This window comes from Bombus flavifrons, chromosome 5, assembly GCF_040668555.2.
Source record: "Bombus flavifrons isolate JBK064 chromosome 5, iyBomFlav1_principal, whole genome shotgun sequence".
Lineage (NCBI taxonomy): Eukaryota > Metazoa > Arthropoda > Insecta > Hymenoptera > Apidae > Bombus > Bombus flavifrons.
Genome location: NC_138446.1, coordinates 5,169,904 through 5,197,709, shown reverse-complemented (window position 1 = coordinate 5,197,709; position 27,806 = coordinate 5,169,904). Strand labels below are relative to the sequence as shown.

Here is a 27,806-nt window from a genome sequence, read left to right as displayed (position 1 = left end):
TGTTACGTTTTATCTGTACTTACAAAAGGAATATACTAGTTTTTCTTTTTATCAGTGAATATAATTTATTCCTTTTTGAGGAGAAGAGGATAAATTGTTTCTCAGTATGATGTCAGACACGACATACTTCGTACCTTATCACGTTAACATATAAAAATATAGGTATAACATAACATATTAGGTTTTACATTAGTTCTGTAGTTTTTTATAGACGAAAAGAAAGAATGTAGAAATGCAACGCAAAAAATGTAAAAATCAATTATTAAAAGAAGAGTAATTATTTTAATAAATAAAGCTATATTTTTCTGTATGTATTTCGGTATTATTCCTTCCTGTTATAAAATTTTTTCTTCTTAGTTACTTCATAGCTATGGGACACGGTGTATTTCTCATTTATTTAATAGTATTTAATAATTCATCTAATTCATTTTGACACTTAGCTGGTCAAAGAGGATTTGAAAAAATTCTGAAAATTTGTGAAAGTTGACTTCTAGAACTCGCCACTCGGATTCTCACGAATACAACATCGCTGGATGTGCATACAAAGTGGTAGTTCTCTATCGTATCATCGTGAAATCGTACTTTTGTAGGTATACATAGCGCGTGGCGTCATGTTTAAATATTTAAATCGTGATTAAGGCCATCTCGTTTGTTTCTCCTATCTACTCTACCACGTTGAAAATCGCCAGGAAAAGCAGCCATAATAGCAATTGTTTTTCATCGTTCTTGAACTCCCAGAACAGAACACGAATGTTATAATTTCTAACCCGTTAAACGCAAGTGGAACGTCTTTTTCTTCGGTCTTCCCACGGCGCAGTTTCCACAAAAAAGAAAGCTGCCGCTAGAAATTCTTTCACTTCGGCCCTTTCTCTAATCATACACACATATATATTTGCGTTTGCTTGCTTACCGTCGAATGCAACGCATCGCAAAATTATCCAATTGCTTGCGAAATATTATGCGGTTTATAGGTATACTAATGTTATTTGCGTATACTGTATAGGACCACCAACGTGTGTTGAATACTCGTTCCGAGCATTAATTAAATGCAAAAACGAAATTTCGTAATTGAGCTGCCCATTTCATGCCCGTTTCCATCGCCTATCCACCGAGAAACGCACATTAGGAATAGTTTTAATGAAGAAAGAAATAAAGCGTTCAAAGCACTTCTATTTAAAACGATAAGGCACTTTCGAATGAATGCAAAGCGAAAGTTAATTAGTTCGCCAAATATTATTTTTGGAATATTCTATAATCAAAGTTACGTAGTAGGAACATTAATTAATTTTTATTATTTCAATAACGTTAGCGTGTCAGAATATAGTTAGCCGAACAAATATACTTTTATCCTAAAATATGTATGTCGACGACATACAGAAATTCCTTTCCGATGATTTATGGCTCATATCTTGTATAATATACGAAAGTTATGTAAATTCGACGATATTTTACGAAATTATTAAGCATTCATCGCTCGTCTTGTTTCGTATTATTCGCATTGTTCGTTACTATACGTTAGACAGAAATTTAAAAATGAATTACTCAATAGTTACAAAAACAAATTAAACAATAAGTAAAAAAGCGTCATGCGTATTTATACGCGACATACAATCTTCGTTCTGGAAAATCGAAATTTCGTACAGTGGAAAATTCGTTCTTACGGTTAATCTGTTGGTTGAAGAGCGTTTTAAAAGTTACCGTTAGTTCAGTTGTGTATTAATGCGCGTGCAAGCACGTAGACGCGAAACTTTCTCGTTCTGTGCGGTTCCATCTCAACGGATTTCAAGAATGAATAGGATTTTAACAAGACTGAGTGGTGGAACACGGCTGAAAATGGAGGTGGGGGGGGGGAGAAACGAAAGGTATTGGAAAAGAAGGAAAATATTATATTGAAGGAAAAGAAAGTGAAGTGTAGCCGGTTTCATAGGGACAATGAAAAGGAGGGGCAAAGACACGGTGGAGTTTAAAAGTAATGCGGATGTGGGTACTCGGATTACGTTTCAAAGTCTTCGTCTGGTTTTAACTTCCTGTAGTTTCTGATGCCGAGTCGTGTGCCATTCGTTGTCGAAGAACTCGTTGCCCGTTTCCCCCTATCCTTCGACCACTAATTTAAGTGGCTCTAAATTCGTGTACGACAGGGAACGAGCAACAAAAAGAAAAAGGATGAACCATATACGAGATGGTCTAGTGGAAAAACGAAAAGAAAGAGACGATGATCTTTTGGTTCGCCGTCATTCTACGCTTCTTCGCTCCCTTTCCTTCACTGCCAAATATAAACCGGAGCCGTTCGAAGCTTTGGGGAAGAAGAAGCAATGCTACCAGGGGGAAAGGATCGTGGAAGTGGAACAAAAAGTTAAACAGTGACAGCAACTCCATCGCGACTTCTATTCAACTATCTTTAGATCGGCCGATTCCACAGGGGAATCCCGTTGCTTGAGATAATCGAAGCATTTGCAAAATTTGAAGTAGGTTGACCTATGTATATGCTCTGAAAGCATAAACACGAGGAATGGAAAACATACCTATTTATAAATATTAAGTTATTAGACGGGAAATAGCTTGTGGTATTGTTCAACAGAAAATCATTGATCGTTTTTGTATTATTTTCCATGTAAATGTTTTTATATTAGGGGAATTAATTTTGCTGTTAATTAGTTTAAGGACTGAATTCTTTTTAGTTCTAAAGGCCTCAAATATTTGTATTATTAATTCTTAATTTCGTTTATTGTTATCAATGAAAGTTTTATTCAAAGGAATTTATTATCGTTTTGGTAATTATTATTTCATACAATTCGACGTGCCTAATTATCATAAGATATAATTAGGATTAAAAGAAGGTAAAATTGGAAAAAATTACCTCTTAAAAATTCGAAAACTTATCGAGATTAACTTATGAATTAATTGTTAGTTAATCAACCTCGCGAAGTTCGTCAATGTCCGGGAGAACAAGAGAAATTGCATTTGTACTATGCTTTCGAATAAGTTACACTAAAACAGTGCAATAGATTCGAGTATTTGGAATAAAGGAAATTGTACATTACATTAAAATTGGATTATATTCCTGACATGTACACCTATAAATTATGGGCAGTGTTCAGAAATATATTTACGATTATTAGGATATGGTATTACTACAGTGTAGATATTCTTACTCTATTTAAAGGCAAACTTCTTTGGTTAGTTGTATATTTGTCAACTATTGGCTGGCATAAGTCGGGGTTGATCGGTAACTAATCGACGTAACTTCAAACAGGAAACCAAATTATTCAGATGTGTATTAACGAGAATGCAATCTTGTTACGTATAATTGGAAACGAAATGAATAGCAGCAAGGTCGAAGCGAATACTTGGCCTGTTAAAGTGTCGGCCAGGAACAGGCGACGACTGTTTAATTAACGGGAGCAAATGTGTTTCCGACACATGCTTGAATAATCGTTTAATTATTTATTTTACACATCTACTTTATACAGCTTGGATTTGAAGGGAGAAATGATAAAATATTAACGCGAGATATTTAATCATATGTTATTGTATTATTTTACTGCCAGTTTCGTAATTAACATATTTTTCATTCTCTATCAAGAACAAAATCAATATCTGCTTACATATCATTAAATGCTATTAATTTATTAACAAAATAGCAAAAATGAGCCAGTTAACGAGTAGACACACGTTACATATATGAATAAAAAATTGTGTTATATTGAAATAATTTTCCTTTAAACTGGTTCTTTTTGGTATCTAATTTTGAGATCCAACTTGTTTTTAGTACCTAACGTAGAAATTAGAAGATTATGTAGGAAGGATTTACCGTGGAAATGTTGTCAATTTAATAACGGACTAGGGTCGACCCGTTAACCGGGAAAGAGAAATTAACTGGTCACTCGGATTGTTAATTTCTTGGATGTAACATATACTTTTTATATTTATAGCTACCCTATTCTTTAAAAATTAACTGTAGGTTATATTTACGCGTGTCAAAGCTAAAATTGACTAAAACATATTAAGTTAAACATATGTAATTATACAAATAATTTATATGAAATTATACCATTAGAAATTTTTATGTGAATGAATTGTATACAAAAGTATGTTTGTATCTCTCCGTTTTTCACTTAAGAATTACAAGCTTATAAATATTTCACAACAATGAAGAACCAATTTATTGTCGTAGAACTTGACAAAATAACGAATACGTGAGAAATAAGAATCATGTATGTAAAATCGAAATAGGGACGACGTTCACTTGCACGTCTAGACCCGAGATCCAAATGGAAGTGCCATTCTCCGAGACCAGGAACGAAATCGTTCCTTTTGCTTACGAAATGTTTTAAACGAGAAAAGGCCAGCACGTCGCTTTGGTGCGCGAGAAGCCAGCTGGAAACTGAAATAACTGATTGCTTGCTCGATATCGTGCGAATACTGATATTCACGAGTAGTCGTTCATATTATAGCATCACCTGCCGCAACACCATATGTTCCTATTATTAGCGTTCACTATTCTTTATGGTCAGTACATGTCGTTTTTATTACCTGATCGTCGAATACATTTTATTTGTACTTTCGATAGAATGGTCGAAATTTAGTTCCCTGAAATAACGTTAACATTGCTATTCTCGGTTAGTTTATTTTCCATCGAACGAGAGGCGAAGTCGCATAATCAACTTACTTCGCTGGAAAAGGGCTTCGAAGTGTCGTTCAATACGAATGATTTAACAAACTTAATTTCTCTTAATTCTTAATCGCTTCCTTTCAACGTTTCACGTTGTAATAGTCTAGAGATCCACTGTACAACCAATCCATTGAGTGGGCAAATCCCGGCACACAAATTCTCTATACTCTGTATCAAAATCAATTTTTTGATGAGCTATATCCTCCACAATATTCCAAATGTCTAGTTGCATTATTAGGAAATTCAATTATATCAATGTTTTATAAATATACCAAGTGTAGCCTACAGATGTATAAAGATAAAAAAATAAAATGATCTGCATATTTTTCGAAATAAATTTAGTTAAATTTGGAATATTTCGGTTTTTCTTACAATACTTGCGCGAATAGACCTAAGACCGATTAAATTAATTTACTGGGATAATGTAATCCATCGAAGTATTTATATACTTTATTTTGGATATTATGAATTTTCATTATTCTTAGGATCTCTGTCCGGGTATACGTGTATGAGAAAAAAGAAAATCGTGCTTACATCGTTGTACGAAATAACAAAACTCCCTCTTTCTAGAACGAGAAGTCAGCTTCTGCTACGCAGCCCATTCTGCTACGAAATTGAAAATCTTTTCTCTCCTATTTTTGCACATCCAGAAATCAAGCGCGTAAAGGATTTTTTAATATTAATTTTTTCAATTTACAGTCGAAATGGTATAGAATTCATTAAATTTATAAAACTAATTGGTCTAACATACACGTTATTAAATTAAAATTTGAATTTGGAAGATTTTCATAGGAAACGTTTGCACTCTCATTGTAAGTGTGTGCGTGAAAATGTTCATTATATACTATATAGATACCGATTTTCTGATAGATTGGTGGAGGACAAGGATAACTTTTCTGAAATTTAAGTCGTTTAAATTAACGATTAGAATAAGGCAGCGACTGGATATTTTATTGCTCCGCACCCGTTTACATTTGTTCGGAATATTACGATACAACGATGTCATGTATTACCTGCAACGTGCTCAGCATTGCAATTTATAATTATGAATTGTTTACACGCTATAAATAATACGAAAAATTTCAGTTCTCATGGAAAAAATAAAGTTTTATCAAATTATTCGAGTCACAGTCGATTCACAATTACAACCATAGGCTTTAGGTTATTTTAACCAGCCGGTTTTATTAAAATCGTTTCATACGCGATAATCAAATCCAATTGCTTGATTAATTTTACAATGGAAAGGAAATATTAAATTATTTTGAACATTCTTTACTGTATTATCATTTCATGCGTAATCTGTTCCTGATATTTTCATTCTATTTAATGGAAAATTTAGTCGAATTGCGATATTCAATCATAACTAAAATTTTAGCTTTATGAAAAAGACATTATATAAACATAAATAGGAAATATTTTGGTGTAATTTCGTATTATATTCCTAGCACTAATAGGACACAAAGATAACAAGTATTTATGTTCTGTAACAAAATATGTTATTGTAAAGCTCTATATGTTGCCCATTGCATAATTCTTTATTTCCTTAATAATTTTATGTTTTATATTAATTAGAAGTTTCTAAGGTGAAGGTTGTAGATAATTTATCAACATTAATGTTAGGTTAAAAGATAATGATATTTTAAAATAGAACCTGAATACATTCCGATAACTTGCAAATTAAAACCAATTAATGTTTTGCAATACTATCAGTTTTAAAAACAGGCGAAAAATTATTACTTAAAATAATATGTTGGATTTATACTTATAAGTACTAAAATCAATAGGTAGTTATCTTTATGAATAACTAGTTCACTAACAGTTAATCGAGTATTGAGAAACAATGAGAGAAATTATCGAAGGCGCATCTTGCATTGAAAATCGGTCTCCAATAATCGATATTTCGTGTGACACATGATAACGTTCAACCGCTGATATTTCGGCAGCACATGCCACCTGCTTGCAACGCTATGTATTCGATGCATTTTCCAACGTATGTGCTACATTACGTATGCCTTCCGCTATACCCGTTGTACATGTACGTATTTTGTCAGCTGTGTAATATAATTTATCAGGAACATTTATCCTCGCTTATTTTTTATAGAAGGTATTATCAGTAGTTAATAAAAATGTTTCATATCAATATCTTTATTGAGATATATTAACATACATATGTATTCAATTAAAATTAATATATTCATTCATACGTACTAATTTGAAGTTATTAGTTATTTAAAAAAAATAATGAAACTTCAAGAGCTTATAACACTGACCAACAGGCATAATTTAATCATTATAGTCTTTAAAATATTAAAATATAAAATATTAGTATTTTAAACATGTCATGTCAATACTGATATTTAATCCTTTTAACATATAATATAATTTTTACATCGCGGATATTTATACAAATTCATATTTTTGAACACGAGTAAAGAGATAAAACCTAAGCAAAGATTTGTTTTATTCATTAAATATTATAACAAGTGATATATGTATTTGGTATATATATCTTTGCATTATATATATGCATAGTATGCATTCTCTGAATCTTCGCATTTTTATATTTCCCACAAAGACATCCAAATTCTTTTCTGCCTATAGTATTTACATGATCTTCATGTTATTTTTGAAAAATGTTTCCTAGTTTTTTATCCAGGTACTTAAAATAAATTACTAGTTAAATGTAGTTTTAATTTGAAATCGTGCTTAACGTGATACGATTAATAATTTCCTAAATATTTCCTAAGTTAAAAAGGAAAATAAGCAAAATATTATAATACATATGTCACATATATATAAAATACATACATATCATTGTAAATATGAGATGGAAAATATTATAATACTTTAGATAACTTAAAATTCTGGATACTGTGATTAAATCTCTGGAATTTAAATGTTATATAACTTTGCGTAAGAGTCATTCTATAATTTATGCGCATCCGTTTAAGATAATATAAGTATAACAGTTTGAGGAGTGATATTAGTAAAAGAATAAAAGAAAACTTTTGGTAGACTATATAAATTTGATGTGCAGGTGCTGGAGAGCCAAGTTTATTTCAGCTTTAAATAATAACAACAGTTTTACGAGAGAGAGAAAGGGGGCGAAGGAGGAAATATTTGATCATGTTGGAATATTATTACGCAAATGCTAAGTACTTCGACAAACGAGTCGATGTTTCAATGTGATGTCTGATAAGTAAACTACCGGTATTTCTATCGGTTGTCCGTATCTATTACCATATATGTACGTATATGTACGTTAGAGCATCCTGAACGCTGTTAACTGTAGATGTGTGTACACACCGTCCGTTTTGACATGTGAATATATTCCAATTTGAATTTCTGTGCCTACGGGAACTGTTTAAATTCTCATTGAATCGGCGGAAGACTGTTACGTAAATACTTTCATATAGGTATATTTCTCTTTCAAAAGCTGATACTCAACGATCGTACTACTCGTTTATTTCCTAAAATGATGAATTTGCATTGCTTTCATTGCAGTGCTTATTGTTAATACTTCGTTTTATAATCTACTGCACGTGAAAATGGAAGAATTTTCTATAAGCGTGTGACGTGTGTATAAATTCCTTTTTGAAACATAATGTTGCTTTATTAAATATAAAAATTACTTATGCAGTATTTGATAAATTCATTTTCATCTATTATCTATATTCCTAAAATTCTATTATTTGTCGCTTTCAAGACTTTCTTTTATTTTCTTTTTGAAGTACAAATGAAAATTTTAGAGAATTCTCATGCGGTATTTCAATTTGTTTCGATCCACACTTTCTATTCCTATTTCAATTCGAAAATATTCCGACTGAAAAGTCTAATAAATTTGTTATTCCTTTTGGCATCGTTCTAGAAACAAAGGTTGATTGAATTGCTATTGTTGTTATATTGTTGATTGAATTGTTATTGTATATATACGTTCAAACTTTAATAGCTCCAAGTATTCTCCAAACTACATTTTATTCACAATTAGTTTTCAGTAAATATCGAAAGTAAACTTAAGACTTTTCACTAAACAGAGACACATACTAGACATATCTATGTACATGTGTATGTGTACTGCATTTTCATATTACAAGGAGCATATATTAAGTATTTTTCAATTTTGTATTTATCTGTGCTTCCTCGATTAATGTAGTTCTATATATCATTTATCTTGATACATAATATAGTGTTAATTTACATACACATATGTATATGCTATAATTAAAAAATACTCAGGTACTTTCTCATTTTTTGTACTGTACAATTTAATTACAAAATTGCGAATAAAAGGTTTTCAACCAGTTTATACTTCATAGTGATTACAGCCGTTTATAGTAGAATATTATGATACAATACGATTGAATTTTAAATGCTAACATGTATGTAACAGGGAATTTAGCTTTTGTAATTTTTAAATATTGTAAAGCTATTGTTGGAACTGAAACTATAGGAAGCTTCTTATCTTCAGATTATTCAATTTCAAACTATGTATAATTTAGATAAGATTAGTAGGTATGCATACATCAACGTGAATTGCTTATTTAATAATTGTAATATACTACTAGTAGGACTGTATATGGATAATTATAATCTATGCTCTGTTGATTTCATTAGAAAATAATCAATATTACTCATGATTATTAATTTGTCATCAATATCTGCGATTTTGTTAAATTCACTCTTATTACAAATCAATCAAAATGTTCAGACTTTATGACCGACTGAATATAATATACATATATTACATTACATTACATTATATTGTATTGTATTGTATTATATTGACACAATATAATATATTATATCATAAAGAAGAATTGCAAAAAGCATGGTTTTGAAGTATTATATATGTATGTATGTGTGAAACGAGAAGGGCAAAATGTTCTGACTTTTTAAAGAATAAACCTATAAAGCTCTATTGCGCGTTGAGAATGACTTGAACAGAAGATTCATAAATAGTTAAGATCCAATTTGCTTGGTAGAGATGTATACTGTCGTTTTCGCACTATAGGTTCTGCTAGATGGCGCAATTAATTGGAATTAGCAGATCGAAAGATGAAAATTTACGATTATGATCGCGACGAGACCATCTGTGATTCATAACGTTACGATATTGCTTCTGAATGTATTATTTACGACGTTGGTGTCGTTAATTTTTTCAAATGATACTGATTATTTTATAGCTACTTGAAAAATTGTCCTAGATATTAACAAATAGTTGGCACGAAAGGAATATTTTTGCTGAAAAACAAAGCATAGTTTTGATAAACACCTTTTTTTGTTTCCATATCAAAGTAAACTTGCATATTGCATTAAGATGGGGTAATTACGTCGAATAACATTTTGTATACCGAGACACATGTATATAACCAATTTAGGACAATGTATTTAGCTGTTTGTGCATTACGGAATTGTGCGATACTACGTACTTACACAATAACTTGTTATTTGCTTCATCAAATATTTTTTCGCAAGGTATCGCTACGCATTTTACTCGATTATTCGTTTTCTCTTATTTACAATTTTCATATCGCCAATTATATCATAATGAGAAGAACGTATAGGAATTACATCTACCTTAATATCGACCTTAATTTCACATATGTAATTATAAGGTCATTTAATGGTTTTATTTTTCATGAAAAGAATACAACAAAGGAATACATACGTGTAACAAGTCTAACAGAACGTTACTTATTAAATCTAATTGAGGGTAAAACTAAAAGTGTATCGTTTGTAAATGGAGCATACTGTAGTGTTATATAGCCTCGTTCTATAGCGTTACAATACAAGCGTTATACTATAACTCGTTTTATCTTGTCATATAACAGTAGTCTTTATCTTGCCTTAGAATTAGAAATAGTTTATAACATTCTAAATAACAGCATAACTGCTCTACAAACTACATACAGACCGAATATTTGTACCGAGTGTGGTTGAAAATATGGTACAGCAGACCCTTGAACGACACAAAGATCTGAGACGACGTAATTGAAAATCCGCGTATAATTTCTCCATAAACTTAACAACAATAACTTACTGTCGACTGGAAGCCATATTTTATATGCTATACATATACGTTGCCACTAAACTGCGTATATTTATGCAGATTCATATTTTTGTGGACAGGTATACCTAACCAAGAAAAAAAAGATAGGAATCTAAATGAAAATTAATTTCATCGGTTCATACTATGAGAAGTAGCTGGCTTTGAATATTTATATATCTTTTCATATTTGATGAATTTTGTACATTTTTGCGTATATAATGCTTATATCCTTTGCGATAAACATCCATAGTTTAGCTATCACAATGTATTTGTACCAAAATAGAGCAGAACAAAAAAATGTTAGTAAGAAAATTATAAAAAGGAAAATCTGTTTGATCGATCAATTTTTTCTTAATTCGAAATAAATACGACATTTTTTAATCGATCAGAAATACTTCAAGGAGGAAATCTGCGTATGATTGGGGTCAGATTGTTCAACAGGCAAATGTACAAGCGGCCAGAAAACGAATTTCGTATGAGATTATTGCACTTTTAGTATCATACAATCGAATCGTACAATAAATATTTTCAGTAGTGTATATATAGCCAAAGTAAGGCTCGCTGAGCAATTCTGTAATTCAAATAATATATCTATTATACTTCTAATATAATATCTAAATTTTTTAATGCAACGTTTACATGACTTTCATGAATTATCGGATTTAAAAGAGGAGAAATAGAACTATTAGTGTGTACATACGCAACGGTTTTTTAGAATTGCTTCTCTGGAAAACTAAACGTCGAATGATAAATGTTTATTTCACATTTTTGATTTATTTTTTCATAACGAATCACCTTCTGTTTGTTTGAACAATACTTTCATCCACACCTTGCATTATGTATTCGACATTTATGTTAACTGACATTCATCGATGCAGTTACTTCGCTTCCTTTTTCAATCCGAGAAACCATTCAGTCGTTCTGGTTTCATGAACATGCGGAATTGTCGAAGACATTCCGATTTCCTGCAATACGACCATTTCTTTTGCCTCTTCCCTTCCGGTGGATCGATCGATCGCTTCAGTGCCAGCGTTGCGACATGATTGAAATTGTATGAAAGTGCACTTTTATTTATGTAACGCACCAGCTAAAGCAGAATGAAACAGGATACTAGATAGTAACGCGAGCCCCTGCATACGTTAGGAATTTAAAGCGATTACATAGTTGAGTAAAAGTTGAGTAATTGCTGTGAAATTACATTCAACCCAAGTTTCTCTTGTTTCCTACTGTTACTTACTATCGCTTCTGCTCGCTGTGAATTAGACTAGGATTAATAAAAAAAATTGTTTTATATAGTAAGATATGTAAACTCTCTTTGTTTACACTTCAGTCATAATCGTATTACTCGATTTTAAAAATATTATTAACTTGAGTCACTGTACGTAGAACATAATTTGGTTCGAAATAATAGTACAACGAGTATCAATGTTTTTTATTTATATTTTGCACTTAACTTATCTTTTCCGTTAGCGGTTTCTTTGAAGCTTTTACAGACTTCTAGAGTATCTGATTTCTTGTCATGATAAAAGATTCGTAGATGCAAAAATACGCGATGAGTAAGGCAATTAAGATTGAACATCCCAGTTAAGACCTAGAATTGTCTGCTTGCACTTTGTCGATAAGACAAAGTCTAATATTGTCTTATTAAAAAATAGTACTTGTTGACTAATTCCGGATTTTTTCTTTAATTTTTTCTTTACTACGTTTAATATATCCAACTTAACGTAGCATTTGTCCAAATTCAGTGTTTCAATTTCAACGTTATTTGACAAAAGTACATAACAAATAATTCTTCTCTATTCTCACCATATACAGAACAGAACGTATCGACTGTCAAAAACATTATAAAACGAGCAACACGATAAAATTTCATTCGGCAAAATGTAATATATGTAATATATTTACTACACGGTACACGTATCAAGCGAATGTTATTCACTAATGAATCCAGAACAGCATAAAATGGAGTTTCATCAATTTGTTTTTAATTAGTTTGTTACATCATTTGCTCGCGTCTGTTACACTGAATATGTAGTTGGCATTAATTGACTGCATCCTATTCTGGTTCTTTATGTAACTGAAACTATTCAAAGTTCCGTAAAAGGGGTGGCACGATAAAGAAACATAGAAAGCGAGTGTAGAAGTTCCATACGTTAATGGTACAGGACCAACATGTATTGCTGGTAACAATGCCAAATGAAATTCATTAAAAAGCGCATATGTAATAAAGAAGTATAAGCGCCAGCCACGGTACTCTAATAATAATAGTTAAAAAGAAAGCGAGAAGAAAGAAAAATAATTGCTTGCTTCCCCCGCGGCCAACAAAACCGTTCAGCAATATTTTATGGCAAGTACACGTAATGTACAGTTAGTTTACGTCGTATATCCTAAAATAAATGAATATTCTTCTTCAATGTCGATTGAATACATATTTAGAACTGCATATTTGTGCGTACATACATATATATTTGCTTATGAACCGATTCGAACACTTGTAGAAACCTGTTATGGATATATTATGTACTTATATTATACGAAACATTTTTAACATTTTAAACTATTAATAAAGTTTGGAACAAGTCTAAATATATATATAGAAGCAACAGGATATTTAGCGCAAGTGTATGTTTTCCAAAGATTACAAAAGTATTTAAACGATCAGTCATATTAACTACATGTATGTAGTATAAAACATTATATTAATTAAATACTGTTAATATTAATAAACTGGAGTATTTAGATCATTTAAAAAATTTATGATATATTGAAGACGGTGTTTACACAACACACATATAAATAAAATTTATTTAAAAATGTATATAAATTTTTTTATGGTTAGTGCTCAAATACTTTTGTGAGCCTCTGCAGCCATATGTATAAGAAGAATAAACGAATACCATAATTGAAATTATTTAATATCTTTAATACCTTATTTAAGGTCTTGTATGTCTGTATCTTATAATACAATGCGCGGAATTGTATTATGCGCTTTAATTGGTTAATTGGTTTCATAAATTAAACGATTCTCTTCATAGATTTAATAAGAATGGTAGGAGAAAGAACGCGAAAAATTGCTCACATGCGTTTCTTTAATAAGTCACAATGTCCAACATAATTTAAATAACACAAATAATAAGAATTTTGATATAAGAACTACCGCAAGTTAAAAAATGCTTCATATATATTTGATTCTATATTTGTGATATTCTGGTATAAAAGCTTTTTTAGTCGTTGCACCATTAATCTTTTCTTCGGGGTATTATTAAAGATAGCGAAATGCTAAAATGACAATTATTAGAGTGGCTTAAATTGTGGAAAGTTCTAGATCTCTTAACGATTCAATTTAAAATTCTGAAAGGGCTTTTAAAAGATAGACTACATTGGAGGTGAATTTGAGCTCATATCGAACTGGCCTGCCGTGATTACAGACCCCGAGGGAGGACAGGGCAGCGTCGAGTCCTGGTAATCAGAATAATCACACACCCACGCCATCCCCGTCACCAGTTGGCGATGCACCCGCTGGCAGGGCTCTTATGGAGGCTGCGCTTCAGCAAGCCACTTCCGGAACTCAGCCACCTCTTGTGGTGACACCGCCTGGATACTGGGTCGACGGTACCGATCATCGACACGCCCTGGACTCAGCTGGCAGGGCGTTACTTCCGGCGCAGCCTGCATGGCAACCCAGGATAGACCAAGATGATACAGCCAAATGTTATAGGCGATTCTTCGTTGGAAGGGTATGTAAATTATGTACGAGTATATTCTCTAATATGTTCTTCGACATTTAACATAGTAATCGTGAATTTTATTTTTATATCCATTTTATCAGATTCTGTTTTGTTCATACTGTTTTGAAATACTTCCTGGGCTGACTTGCACGATTGAACCATTATTAGTGAAATTTTACAGACCACAAGTCAGGCTTCTAATAAATTAAAAAATAAATTAAAAAATGATAATAAATTTAGTAATATTATATTTAATAATATTACTTAACAATACTTACTTTGAATAAAGTAGAGTATGCATATTAATTGAAATGAATATATCAGTTACAAAACTTTAACCTATTTCATTTTCTAAATATTAAATTTAGGACTGATGTGGAGCTTCTTCTAATGTGAATTATGGAGCTTTTTTCCTATATTTAGAAATTCTTTTCATTCTTGGAGGAATTACTAAAACACCATTAATACCTTTAAAAGCTCAACGTAAACAATGAAAAGTATGAAATATAGAGAGTAATTCCATTTAATGCCCGTGTTAAAAAGTCGAGGATTTTAAAATAATTTTAATGTATAAATGTAAGAAAATGATTTTCAATGAACTAAACACGAAGACAAAAACAATTTGTACGTGGTGAATTGGTGTTTAGATTTTCAAGTATAAATTAAATTAATTTTTCGTAAAATTACATTTTACAGAGATATTCAATGTTTGTTTAGGTGTTTATTTAGTATTTGTAAAGATATAAAGTAAATATCTGCTTTTTTTAGGTACTGAAAGATATATGTTATTATTAATTCAGGATTCAGGAAAATAATTTTTTAACTCTCTGATCTTCTGAGAGAGAAAATGTGATTATAGACTTATAATAATTTTATTATATATCATTTCACTTTTATTTTTATGAAACTTAAATGCTAGGCGTTGCTTAAATATCAGATGTTGAGTATACTTATATATGTATGTACTCAAATACTTCTTTCACTATTTAATAAGATACAGGTTTCCAGACTACGCTACATGCTTATTACTAACGACTTCTAGCGTAAGTTGTAATTTACTACCACTTTCGTGTTGGAATATGTACGTAAGTTTTGCAAACAAGCAAAACCAGTTAAATTTTAATTATATTGAAAATAATATTAGCTCATCAATTATTCATTTTTATGGTATAAAATTTAGAAAGGGAAATGTAAACAATTTTGTAAATATAAATGTTTTCTTATATAATATGATTATGTTACGTACAAAAAAAATGTTTTTAATTTCAATTTTTCAGTTGCGTTATAGTATTTCATCGTCCGTTTGAACTTTCATTCAGATTGTGTAGAATCTGCTAGTATTGTGTAATAAGTATTACAATTTTTTTATATTTTTTTGTACGATATATAACAGACCAAATTAATTGTTTTTGAAATAAATTATTGATAGAAAATTAAAAATGACACTTTAACTACACTGTTGTCGAAAGTGCGAGCGTAGGAAACTATTTTTATGAAATTACAACTGAAAATTAAAGTCTTATAAAGTATTAATTGAACATTACTTTAACGAAATATGAATTGAAAATTGGTCTTATGAAATTATTTTTCGTTCGGAGTACAATGTTCACAATTTTATATGCATTACTTTCATTATGCATATTCATTTTATGTTTCGTCACATGACGAATTTGAATAGGTTTCAGTAAAGGAAGTACAACGAGATTAATTTATATATAAAACATCTGAAAGGTTTCTTGTTTAAACTACAATTATGACATTATTTAATCGCATTTTTTACGAAAATAGAGCTTTCTTATACAATTTCATTGAAACATAATGTGTTTTGAAGTTTCTTAACTATCATACATATAATGTATTAAGAAGAATGCTTATAATATTTATTCATAAATATAAATTGCCAAAGGTATCTTATTTTATTTTTTTAATAGAATCATATTTTATTTATACTATTAAATCAAAAATAAATTTAAGAATTTTAATAGCAACGACTCCAATCTGTGGCGTTAAGAAACGCACAATTTTCACGAGCACTCTTACGAAACATTGATCAATAAAAAGATTAGTCGTTATACTTAATTCTCATGTGATATCTGCAAATGTAAAATATAAAAATATCACTTAGTTTCCTTAAAATATCCGATAATTTCAAATAAACTTACATAACATATTAGTTGATATTTGCTATTATATTATACTTTAACAGAACTCGAACGCTTATCATAGGTAATTTATTTTAATCATAAATTGCTTTAAATATAATAATTTCTTTTTGCAATAAAATTCTAATTTTTTAATGTATTTCATTATTTATTATACATATTTATTCCTCGCAAAGCATCCCCTAAAATACGGAGGCTTTAGAAGTTATAATTATACTGTCGTATATTGTTGTATTTTTTCGTAAAATTATAGCGAATATATGCATCTGCATACCTAAAAAATAAATTTCTCTTTCCGTAAAGTTACAGTAACTTTAAACGTTACAGAAGTTAATTAATACTACGATACGCGAATAATGCAAAATTGAAACGTGTTTAGGTTTCCATAAACTGTATTGCGTACATGAATTCAATATTGGTTATCGATTGATGCCTATGGTGTTCAAATGTATCAAGATATACCGATTTCCTGAAAGTTTCGTATCTCGTTGGAATTACGAACCGATAAAGCTTCGTTGTCCAATAATTTGCATTAATTTGTATATGTCTTTCGATAGATGCTCGATCTTGTAGATTAATTAGCCCCTTAGTTTAACTAGTCGAATATAAATTCCATCGTGTATGTTTTACTACCATTTTATGGTTACACGTTGTACGAAATCGCTTTGGAGTAGCTACTAAAATTGTAAATCCATAATGATTGGGCAGTGTTGAGAAGAAATTATAAGATTATAACGATTAGCCAGTGTACCTTGAGCCGATTAGTCATTCTACTCTGAAACAATGCCTAGATATGCAGGTTGAAGCAAGCACTGATGATTGTGAACATCACCGTCTGTATCCTTTTGCTAATTACTTCATTGTACCCAAGAGTAATGGCGTTATTTAAACAGAATCATGGAAACACGTTCTTATATTTATGAGCGTAAATGCACCCAATACAGTTGAGGGAACGAACAATATATCTACATAGTTTGATTAAAAAGAGGCGAATGTTGATCAAAGATGCATATACAATGGGAAAATCATTGAAATACTTGTATGTACGAGTATATCAAACTTACGGAAACGAGTATCGAAATTTATTCCGAAGAAGCAGCCCGATTGAAAAATTGTAAAATGGAAAATTTGAAATTCAATGAGCAGCACGGCTTTCATACGGCTCGCGGTGATTTTGCAAGATGATTTTCTACTACATATTACATTACTAAGCCTAATCAATAAAAAACATATAAAAATAGCATAGCATCTTTGACATTTTCCGATAGAAATGGAAAATAAAATATATAAATTAAATTAAATTAGATTTTACGTGAAAAATATATTCGACTGATATCGTTTCACCGAGTGATCGTTTCACAGTTCGTTTAACCGAGATTTTAAGTTCCAGTTAACTTATTTGAATAACAATTAAGCGAATTATTTTAAGTGCTAATTATCTCGGTCGTGTTACGACACTATTCATTCATTAAAATTAACATTCCAAAGTTATTAAATCTGTTTAATTCCTTTGGTTATAAAGTCGTTAAAGATAAATTGGAAAAACTGATAACGTCGATCGCTGAACCGAATAATTCTAATTTTATTGCAAAATTTGCACGCATTTTGAAAAATATCACGCGAAGAACTAATTTCTGCCGTTTCTCCTGCAACTGCTCCAAGCACGGTTAATGGGCAAGACATGCATATGTAAAACACTATGCGTGCTGCAAAGCATGATGGCTCTCGGTAAATACAGGGTGATTAGAAAATAAATTCGATCCTTAGATAAAAAAATACATCTACTCGCATCATTTTTTTACAACGTAATGATAACGTAACGATATTAATCTATTTTTTGTGTGTGATATTGCATATTTCGTTGTATTTAACTTTGTTTTATTTCACTCTATTTTCCTGTAATACAATATTGATAAAGTAAACATAGAGAGTATAAATGTATCTCTGTTACAAAATATATGCAAGCTTAAATCACTGAAATTAGTTTGTTCATATTTTATTTAAATAACAACGTTAATAAAATTACATAATTAATGAAGAGAGAAAGAGGGTTAAGCTAAAAAGCAGACAAATAAACTTGTACAGGAATGCTGTTGTGAGTTACTCTAGTGAGTATCTGAAACTTCTCGTTTTCATTCCACACAAAAAATAAAAGATATACTCCGTATCGTAAGAAGTGTCTCATCTTGATAAAAGACAGCTGCAGTGTACCAGTCTGGGATAAGTATCATCGACCTTAACATAGAACCAACTTTCATTCGTCTTCTTATATATCTACACTACACAAATATCCGGGCATTTACGTATTTACGGATTTTGCATAAATATCTTACGGATTTGATTTCTTTTATGGATTTATTATGTTGGCTTACAATCTCGATCTTATTCCTGCGCAATATAAGAAAACGCGAGATTACTTTACAATCACCCTGTAGTACGGCTTGCGAATGCGAGCGTTCTACACACGTAGGAATCATGAAGGTGGATAGAAAAGGAAGATGAAGCGAGATAGAAAGAAAAGGAGAAGGAAAGAGGTGCAGGTAAAGGAAAAGAGTACTCCGGGCGTGGGAGTGGGAACGTTCTCATAGTCTACAAGCAATACCTATATAAGAAGAAACTCACCTCGCCTCCTCTCTTCGACATCCCTGATTTTCATCCTTAACTGCTTTTAAGGTGCCTTCGCTTTTCTTCCGCTTGCTCTCTTGCTCGTCATCCTCCTCCCTCGTCCTTCATTTTCCAACGCAGAATTATTTGTGTAGATACTAACTCTGCGTTGGCTACGCTACGGTCAGGCTCTTTCAGTTGCGTTGTTTTTGTCCGCTTCTTCCGGGGTTTTTCTTTTATAGCTTTGTGCGGTTTTCATTGAAATGTCGGGAGACCGCGCGGAATTCTGAAGGATATAACTGCTCGCTTTCTCTTTACCTTTCCAATGGGCTTTCGTGCGCCGATCGTTCCTCTGTGACGTGAGAATATCGGAAATCGCGAGTAAACGTTCTATTTAATAAGGTATAATGAGGAATTAATAAAGTATAATTAAGTGTTGGGCGTTTCTGTTTGTAGAATACCGAGAGACTCATGCGTGTATAGTGATTTATCTTTACTGTTACAAATTAATGAGAAACATGTTTATTTCGAAGTTGGAGTTAATGCTAGTTTCGATTATCAAATTTCCGATCTATTACAAATTGTACTACTAGATCTCTCGTTTATTTTTTGTACAGTACACATAATTGTATTCTCGTTGATTGTAGATCACTGAAACTGTTATTGCAATAATTTATATAACCGAGTATTTTCACTCATAATCCTAATCGTGCATCTATTAAAATAGTTTATTGTTCGAATAATATAGATATTTTCCGCATCATACATATTTCGAATTATTAAATTGATATTTAGTAGAATGAAAGTTGATGTATTATATACAAACGGTTTAATTATTTAGATTTATTATTTGTGGGTTATTCTTACATAAGGACATTTTTCTAGAAAAATAATTCTTAATATAAATTCAAATTAAAAAGCAGTTTTTAATTATTCATTACATTAATGTAATTATTCTAGAAGTGATCGAAGTATTAATTACAATATTACTTTCGCTTGCCACGCAGGGAAACATAGATTGAAAGTTTGATATTAAAATTCATAAAAATAAATAAAGTAGCATACTTTATCTCTCAAGTGTCTCGTTTTTAAAAATAAAGGGAGGCAAAGTTTTCATACATAAATTTAGCGGACAAAGGAAGAGGAAAAGTTTCTAAGCTATTGTAAATTTCATAGAGTCGTGAAGACGGAATTCATGAGGAAACAACTTTGTGCTTTTGGGAAGTGTTTTCAGGAATTACCTTAAAGTACATTCCTTTCTTTTTAATGAAATGAAATTGTTTTTATCTGTTTGCCGAATCAGTGAGTACGTTATACCATTTAGTTTAATTGTTTAATTAATTCACTTTGTGCTTAACCAAAAACTGTCTTTTAATTGAAAACAACAGCTACAACATTGCTTAAATTCAATTTCTTAATAAGAAATATACTAATTTTTCTTATTAAATGCATTTATAGTCACTTTAATTTTTACTAATTAACATATCCAGTTATAATTTTACACAATTATATCAATATAATAATATTTGCCTGTAATTGCCATAAAGTAACGCGGAAATTACTTCGAATTGTGATGAATAAAGAACTGTTAGGAGAATGGTTAGATCAATTTTCTTCTCCAATTAGTACACGAAATGGTGCATTGTAGCTACTGGTATGTTTATTTCTTTCCCAGTTTTACTGTTCTACTCTTCTAGGAAATAATGAACGCTATTCCTTCCATTCCGTTTTATCCAACCATTCATTTACTATCATCTCTTTCAATGCACATCTGATGCAACGATTTTGTATTTATCTTATTTATTTTTAATATCTTGCTTTCTACATTTGGTGACGCAAAATTGTCTAATTATGATTAAAATTGAAACGTTCAAGAAAAATATATGTCTGTATGATGGGAAAGGGAAGATACAAAAATAGTAATTGGTAATAATTTCTTCAACTTTAATACAGTATCTGACAAAGTCAAACATTATTTGTTTCATTGAATACTTCGCATGTATTCTATAGGATATATTTATCGACTTTTCTACCGTTTCCTGAAGCACATCGTATTTAAATATTTTTTAAATTCAATAAAGCAATGAAAGCAATTAATAAAATTATCTTGCAAGAGATTCTTAGATCATAATTTGTCGTATTGTTAATGAAGCAACGAAGATTCTTTTAAAAAATCCTAAAAGCATTAGGATTATTAAGACTTTCTTCAATTACTTACTCCCATTATCTATCTTCCTCGAGTATCCGGGTCTCGATAGCTAATAGTAAAGCGCTTGGAGAATCATCATAAATATATCAGCCACATACGATAACCGTAGTTTACTCGGATAACCGAATCGAAGGGGCACATGCGAGAGAGAAAATGGGGAGTAAGAGATATTTTTTTATGCATGTTGACAAAGTAGCTTCTATCAGTAATGGCCGAATCATATCGGGTAGGTCAATTATTAACACCGGAAAGATAAGAAAATAATGTTAATGATCATATATTGTGAAAAAATTTTAAGAGAAAAAAGGACAACCACAGTTCAATTTTTATTCTAATCACGACTTAGCATTGAGTATAATATTCGGTTTTATTTTTACTAATTCGTCATTGATATGCATGTTTGCTAGCATCCTATTACGTAAACAGGTTTGATAACTACTAACATTCGGATATTTTTAGAGTTATGAAACTTTGAAAACAATTTACTTAATGACAGTTATTTAGCTTTACAGAAGATATTATATCATGATATATATTAATTTAAATGCTTATTTGGTGTTTAAATTTTAACATGGCTTTAATTCAAAAATTGACAGATGAGTTAAGAGTAACAGCAAAGAAATTGTTTGATATTGTGTATTATTCATTTCAAATACAGTAGTACTAACATCTTATACAATTTTAACTTTATAACTTTTACCTTATAGGGAATTATATTCTATTTTAACGGTTTTAACGGTTGCATCATATATATATGTTTTCTTTACACAAATGCTTTTCCATTATTGCGTAGCAAAATAATCAAAAACTTATGTAAGAGTATTAGGTATATGTATCAAAAAAGTTATTTGATTTAAATACAAGGTGTATTTTTACGTATAATAAGGAAATTATGAAAAGTAAATCATTCTTGTATCTAGTTACAGGAAAATGAGCGCATAGTGTAATACGACTCGTTTTTGTATGTTGTAAGCTTTATTGGCAATTAACTCTAGCGGATGTAATAAATAATAGAGAAATATAAATATTTATGTTCTCTTGCGAATTCAGTACCATTTAAAATACAAAATACAATTTTGCCAGAATCTAAAAAGTATTTCTCGTATATTTCCTCGTGCTACATATTATTAAATAAACTTGTATATAGAAGAACAGAAAGCAAAATACATTCTCGAAAAGTGTAGACATTCTCTGGTATATTTTATGGAGTATGTACGTACTTTAACTTCTCTTATAACGCTCCAATTCCACATTCAAGTGGCAAAAAGAAAGAAAGAAAAAATATGTATGCAACTTTTTAACGCATAAAGGAGATTATACTCGAATCTACGAAGACACTAACATCACGATGCAAAGAAATGAGTGATAGCATAATCCTTCAAAGCTACGTGATACACGATACTAGGAGTGAAAGAAAAGAAACCACACAGCATGGACTTTGTTCGTGATAAATCTGATTAATTCAATTAAAAGTATAATTAAAAAGATTGCTATTATTCTACTTCCTGGAATATTTCGTGCTATTGCATTAGCTCGAATCTAAGAACATGCCACATATTCTTCTTCTTTCATATAGGAAAGACCTAGGACAATGTCGGTTAGAATGCTCTACCCGCCAACCAATCCGTTAATAATGTATGTACATACATCCGTTGTATAAAATATCGTTCACCTAATTAACTCTTTCGCTCGAATGCGACGCGTATTATAACGCAAATTATTAAGGCATCCCGTTTGCCATGGAGTTTATTCAACTATTATACGTATGAACTTCTTTCCGAAATTATTTATTACGAACTGGAATGCGGTGAAATTTTGCTCATGTTTAAACTCGTTGATAGCGAGACGAAGCAATATTGATTAAGAACAGAATGTGCATATAAGTTAGCTAGTATTAACGTTAAATTTTTGTACGCTTTGCTGTTGATAAGAGTTGTAGAAATATCGTACGTAACCTTGGTTTGCCTTGAGTGTTTACGGTTGTTGAACTCGTGGAAGTAGATATTGTAATTACGAATGATTAATTCGATACAAACGTGTCTCTTTCTGTAATACTTCTTTTCCGTATGTTTTAATGCTACTAATCTTTATGAAGCTAAATATTTTCATGTCATTTGTATACATATATGTATATAGTTACAGATTATCCCATGTAATTGGATCAAGTCATACTTCCAAAACGATAAAAGATAGGGAATTTCCCATGAAGCAACGTGAATTTTGATGGGCTTTTCTTTGTAAGAAGACATTAAGTTCTATTAACAAATTCAGTCATTAATTGAAAAGGTGCTTATTAATTCAGATACTACTTTGCTAAATTAAAATTAACATACCCATATATTTTTTGAACTGTGTAATCGTTTTAAGATACATAAGTACTTTAACATTTTTTTATAAAGAATGAGGAAACGTATCAGTGCATTAAAAATATGTAGTTACATTTAAAGAAATACAAGCGACCTACAAATTGATTGAAACGTATCCATTTCCAAAGCTGACATATTCGAATCCATTGTTTTGATCTTCGTGTTGGCTAGCAAAATCTTTTTTATCTTCTACTGATTTAAAACTATAACTTGGTCCACTTCCTTGAAACACTGTATAGTATCTATTTATTTACATATATACTTCTATTTGTTCATTTTACGCATTACTTGACTTTAACGAATACTTTTTGCATAATGTACGTGAGCATGTTCCTTGAAATATAGTTCTCTGAAGCATTCTCACCAAAACTTTTGCCAGTTTTTGCCAGTTTCGAAAATTTATTATTCCGTCCGGAACACACGAAAGAAACACGTGAAGTCTCGTTAGTAAATACTGTAGCGTGCTCGTAAAAAATGCTCATTTTTTAATTTAATCTTAATATATACATATATTATAGAGTAATAAACCGCATATTCTTTAGAATCTTATCGTTAGTTTCTTTCGTACTTAGTAGTAAGGGATGTGTTATATACTTGGTATTTCCGGAGGGAAATTTAGAAACACATATGTACTTATACATAACGGTAGCAGTTGCTGAAGTTTCTGACCTGGAACCTTTCTGAAAAACTGAACGTCTTGCATCAGTTTAGATAAAGCTCCACTCATAGTAGAAGGCGTAGTAAGAACACGTGGAGAGCGATCACGTCACTTAGGGTGCTATTGATTGGAAAATTACTTTTTTAACGACAATCAATCAGCACGCATCCTGAATATACAAAGCAAGGTTCGGGACGCTCTCAGTAAAAGACATAAACAGACATTTTCCAACTCTCGAGGAGTAAATATCAAACACAGAAATTCTCCAACATTCATTAGTAGATATCATTCAAATACAAGAGACGCCCTTAAACATACTTAAATGGTGTAAATATACACAGTAATACACTTTCACAGTAATACATTTAAACAATGTATTAGTCATTCAAGTTCATTAACGCATTGTTTATATTTATACGTCGCTCATGTAGAGGTTGAAAAATCACGCGAGAGAGGAATGGTCATATATTTGTTACAAGTAACATTTGTGATAAGATCTGAAAATGAAGGAAGGAATGAAGTTTGTGAAATAGTTTATTGACGAACATGTTTGCTGATCTGCACTCTTAAGTATAATTTGCGCTGTATAAAAATTATTTGTTACTATTTCTTTGTAACATATTATGCAAAATATGATACGAAGCAATTGTAGAAATAGAAGTAATGTTATTCTTACCATAAAATTTCTTTACATTCTATAAACGATCAAATTTGCAGAGAAATATCATATAAATAGAAATAAATAAATAGTTCAACTAAATAGTTAATCTTGAATTTTATTTATAGAAATCAAATTATGTAATATTTTGATGTGGATGAAAATTAATTCCCTCAAAAGTCGATTACTGTTCTTATTTATTCTGTCTTTTGATATCAAATTCGTTCTCTATCTGCGTAATAAAATTGCTAAAAATAACAGAAACGAAAGAAACATACAGGTGAATGTCAATAGAATTCGATTGAATATAGTTAATTATGTGAAAAAGGAAACGCAGTACCTTGTCGATATTATCGTGGCTAAAGATAGCGTTATCAGTAGTTCCATGTTTGAACATAAAAGCTTTTCTCAACAACCGCTTAATTATTCTTAAATATAACTCCATCTTTGTAAACTTCGCACATTTTAATATAGAAGTTTATTTTATTGCTGTTTGTATAACAATTACACAATAGTAAAGTTTACAATTATCTTTGGTATCTTGCGTACAGCACCTATTACATTTATATAGAAAATTATAGAAATGCAAACAAGCAATTATGTATAATTGTATTTAATTAACATTCATATGGTATATTTCATTATATTATCTTATTTTTTGTGCATTATGATTACTCTGTCTCTTTCCTTTGACATTATTTTTTCTAAATTATTGATTTTACAGCTATTATAATACAAATTTATATTGCAAATAAATATAAGTAAATTTATGAATAAAAGACGGATATTCTATAGAATTGGAATATAATTTAATATAAAGACATTTTTGTCAAAATTCCTAAAATATTTTAGATACATAACAATCTATGAACGCTATAGTAGCTGTATGATTTGATTTTGTAACGCTAACTACATGTATATATCCATATGTATTTTAATAATTTTATTTTATTTCATCTATATAGATATTATCCTATTTCATTAATATACCATATTAGCGTTAAACGATTTATTTATTGGTATCTAAATTTCAAATTTGATTAAAAATTGTTAATCAACAGATTGTGTACATTTGTGCAAATTTGTATTTTCGTGAGGGGCAACCAAAGCAAAAGAACATAAATAAAAATATATTTCTTACTTACCACATTACAATACTATAATATCATGTCACATCACTCTTAAGTTTCTAACAAATACATAAACATGCATATTCTCCTAGCCAATTACAATCTCTTTCTTTGTAAGCAAACAAAATTCTGCTTATAAAGAATTAACGATACTTATGAAACTATTTTTATTAATATTTAATATTTATTATAATATAATATTTACGCAACACAAATTTAATGGGTTGCATTCTGTTATCAAATATTTCCGACACTAGATATTTGATTAGACGTGCGTCCAAATTAAAATTATGAATTCTTCGAATATTCTATGCAAAGTAATCACGAGTGACGACTGGATCGAATTACGTATAAGTAACTAAGTATTTTTATCGTTTTATACATGCAATAGGAGTTCCTTGATGGTTGCGTCACTGCGTAGATTTGTGGGCTCATTGTGCGTGCATGCGTGCACGCATCCTGTTCTCGTTGCAAGAGTACACAATATATTTACGGTGAAACGCTTTCATGAGTCGCAAATCGGTCTTAGGAAAAAATTCGAAGTCGTGAGACATCTTTTCAAAACGTACATCAATGCAGCAGGTCTTTGTTTAGAAATTAAATAGAATTTCACTTTGAAAATAACCTGTTTGATGTCTTCTATCACAATAGCTAATATTGGTTCAAGAATCGTTTTTTCCTTTTAAGTTTTTAGATCTCCCATGAGATTCTGATGTTAGTACTTTCTTATGTACATTATTCAATATAATGCATTGTATGTCAATCTGCTGTTTAAGATACATGAGAAAAATATCGATTATACGATATAACAGAAATTATAACAAGGAATTATGAGAAACTGTATACAGTGTAAGGTATACAGAAGAAAATAAGAAAATATACAAAATACAATATATTTAAGGTTCTATATATGTTTATAACTTCACACTTTATCAGATAAATTATATTTACCAAATTCTTTTATAATGAATATCAAATAACAAAACTAATATTTAAAAATGATTTAAAAGACTTAATAAAAATAAAAAAGAAAAATGGACGATAAAAGGAAATCTTTTCTTTTACTGATTTTGCCACGTGGAGTGAGTAAAACCCTATACACTGCACGATATCTAAGTTGACAAGGGTAACATTGAGAATTATTAGTTTATTGGGATCTCCAGATGGTGTACCCTTTGTGTGCTTATCCACCACATCTTATACACTATACTCAACCTTCACTCAAGCAGCTCACGCTATATTTTTCGTGACGACATACACAAAGATTATCACTATTATTGTTTTTTCTAGATTCATTTGCTTTGAATTTTGGTTTGTTGATTTTTATTTTTTAAATGTTACTATAATAAAATTAAACAATAGTTTATGAACTATGCTGGTTTCATCTCGTAGAGCTGTAAGTATCATACCGATAATGATTTTCCAAATATACATGTAATCCTCAAATAATATTATTGACTTATAGATGATTATCATAATTTACATTAGAGTATGGAAATGTAGGATATTTAATTTGATTTTGTATCTTACATTCTCTATGGTAGAGATCAATACTAATATATTAGTTTAA

At 30.4% G+C, this 27,806-nt stretch overlaps 1 protein-coding gene across 5 annotated transcripts in view; it reads left to right on the top strand.

Annotated features, from left to right (window-relative positions):
- The window catches only part of LOC138179966 (rap1 GTPase-activating protein 1), a 250,070-nt gene that overhangs the window by 212,007 nt on the left and 10,257 nt on the right, over positions 1–27,806 (top strand). For all 5 annotated transcript variants that reach the window (XM_069113264.1, XM_069113267.1, XM_069113266.1 and 2 more), the window contains one exon: positions 14,150–14,458. In XM_069113264.1, coding sequence (XP_068969365.1) covers positions 14,150–14,458 — 309 coding nt within the window. The remainder of the gene's footprint in view (positions 1–14,149; positions 14,459–27,806) is intronic.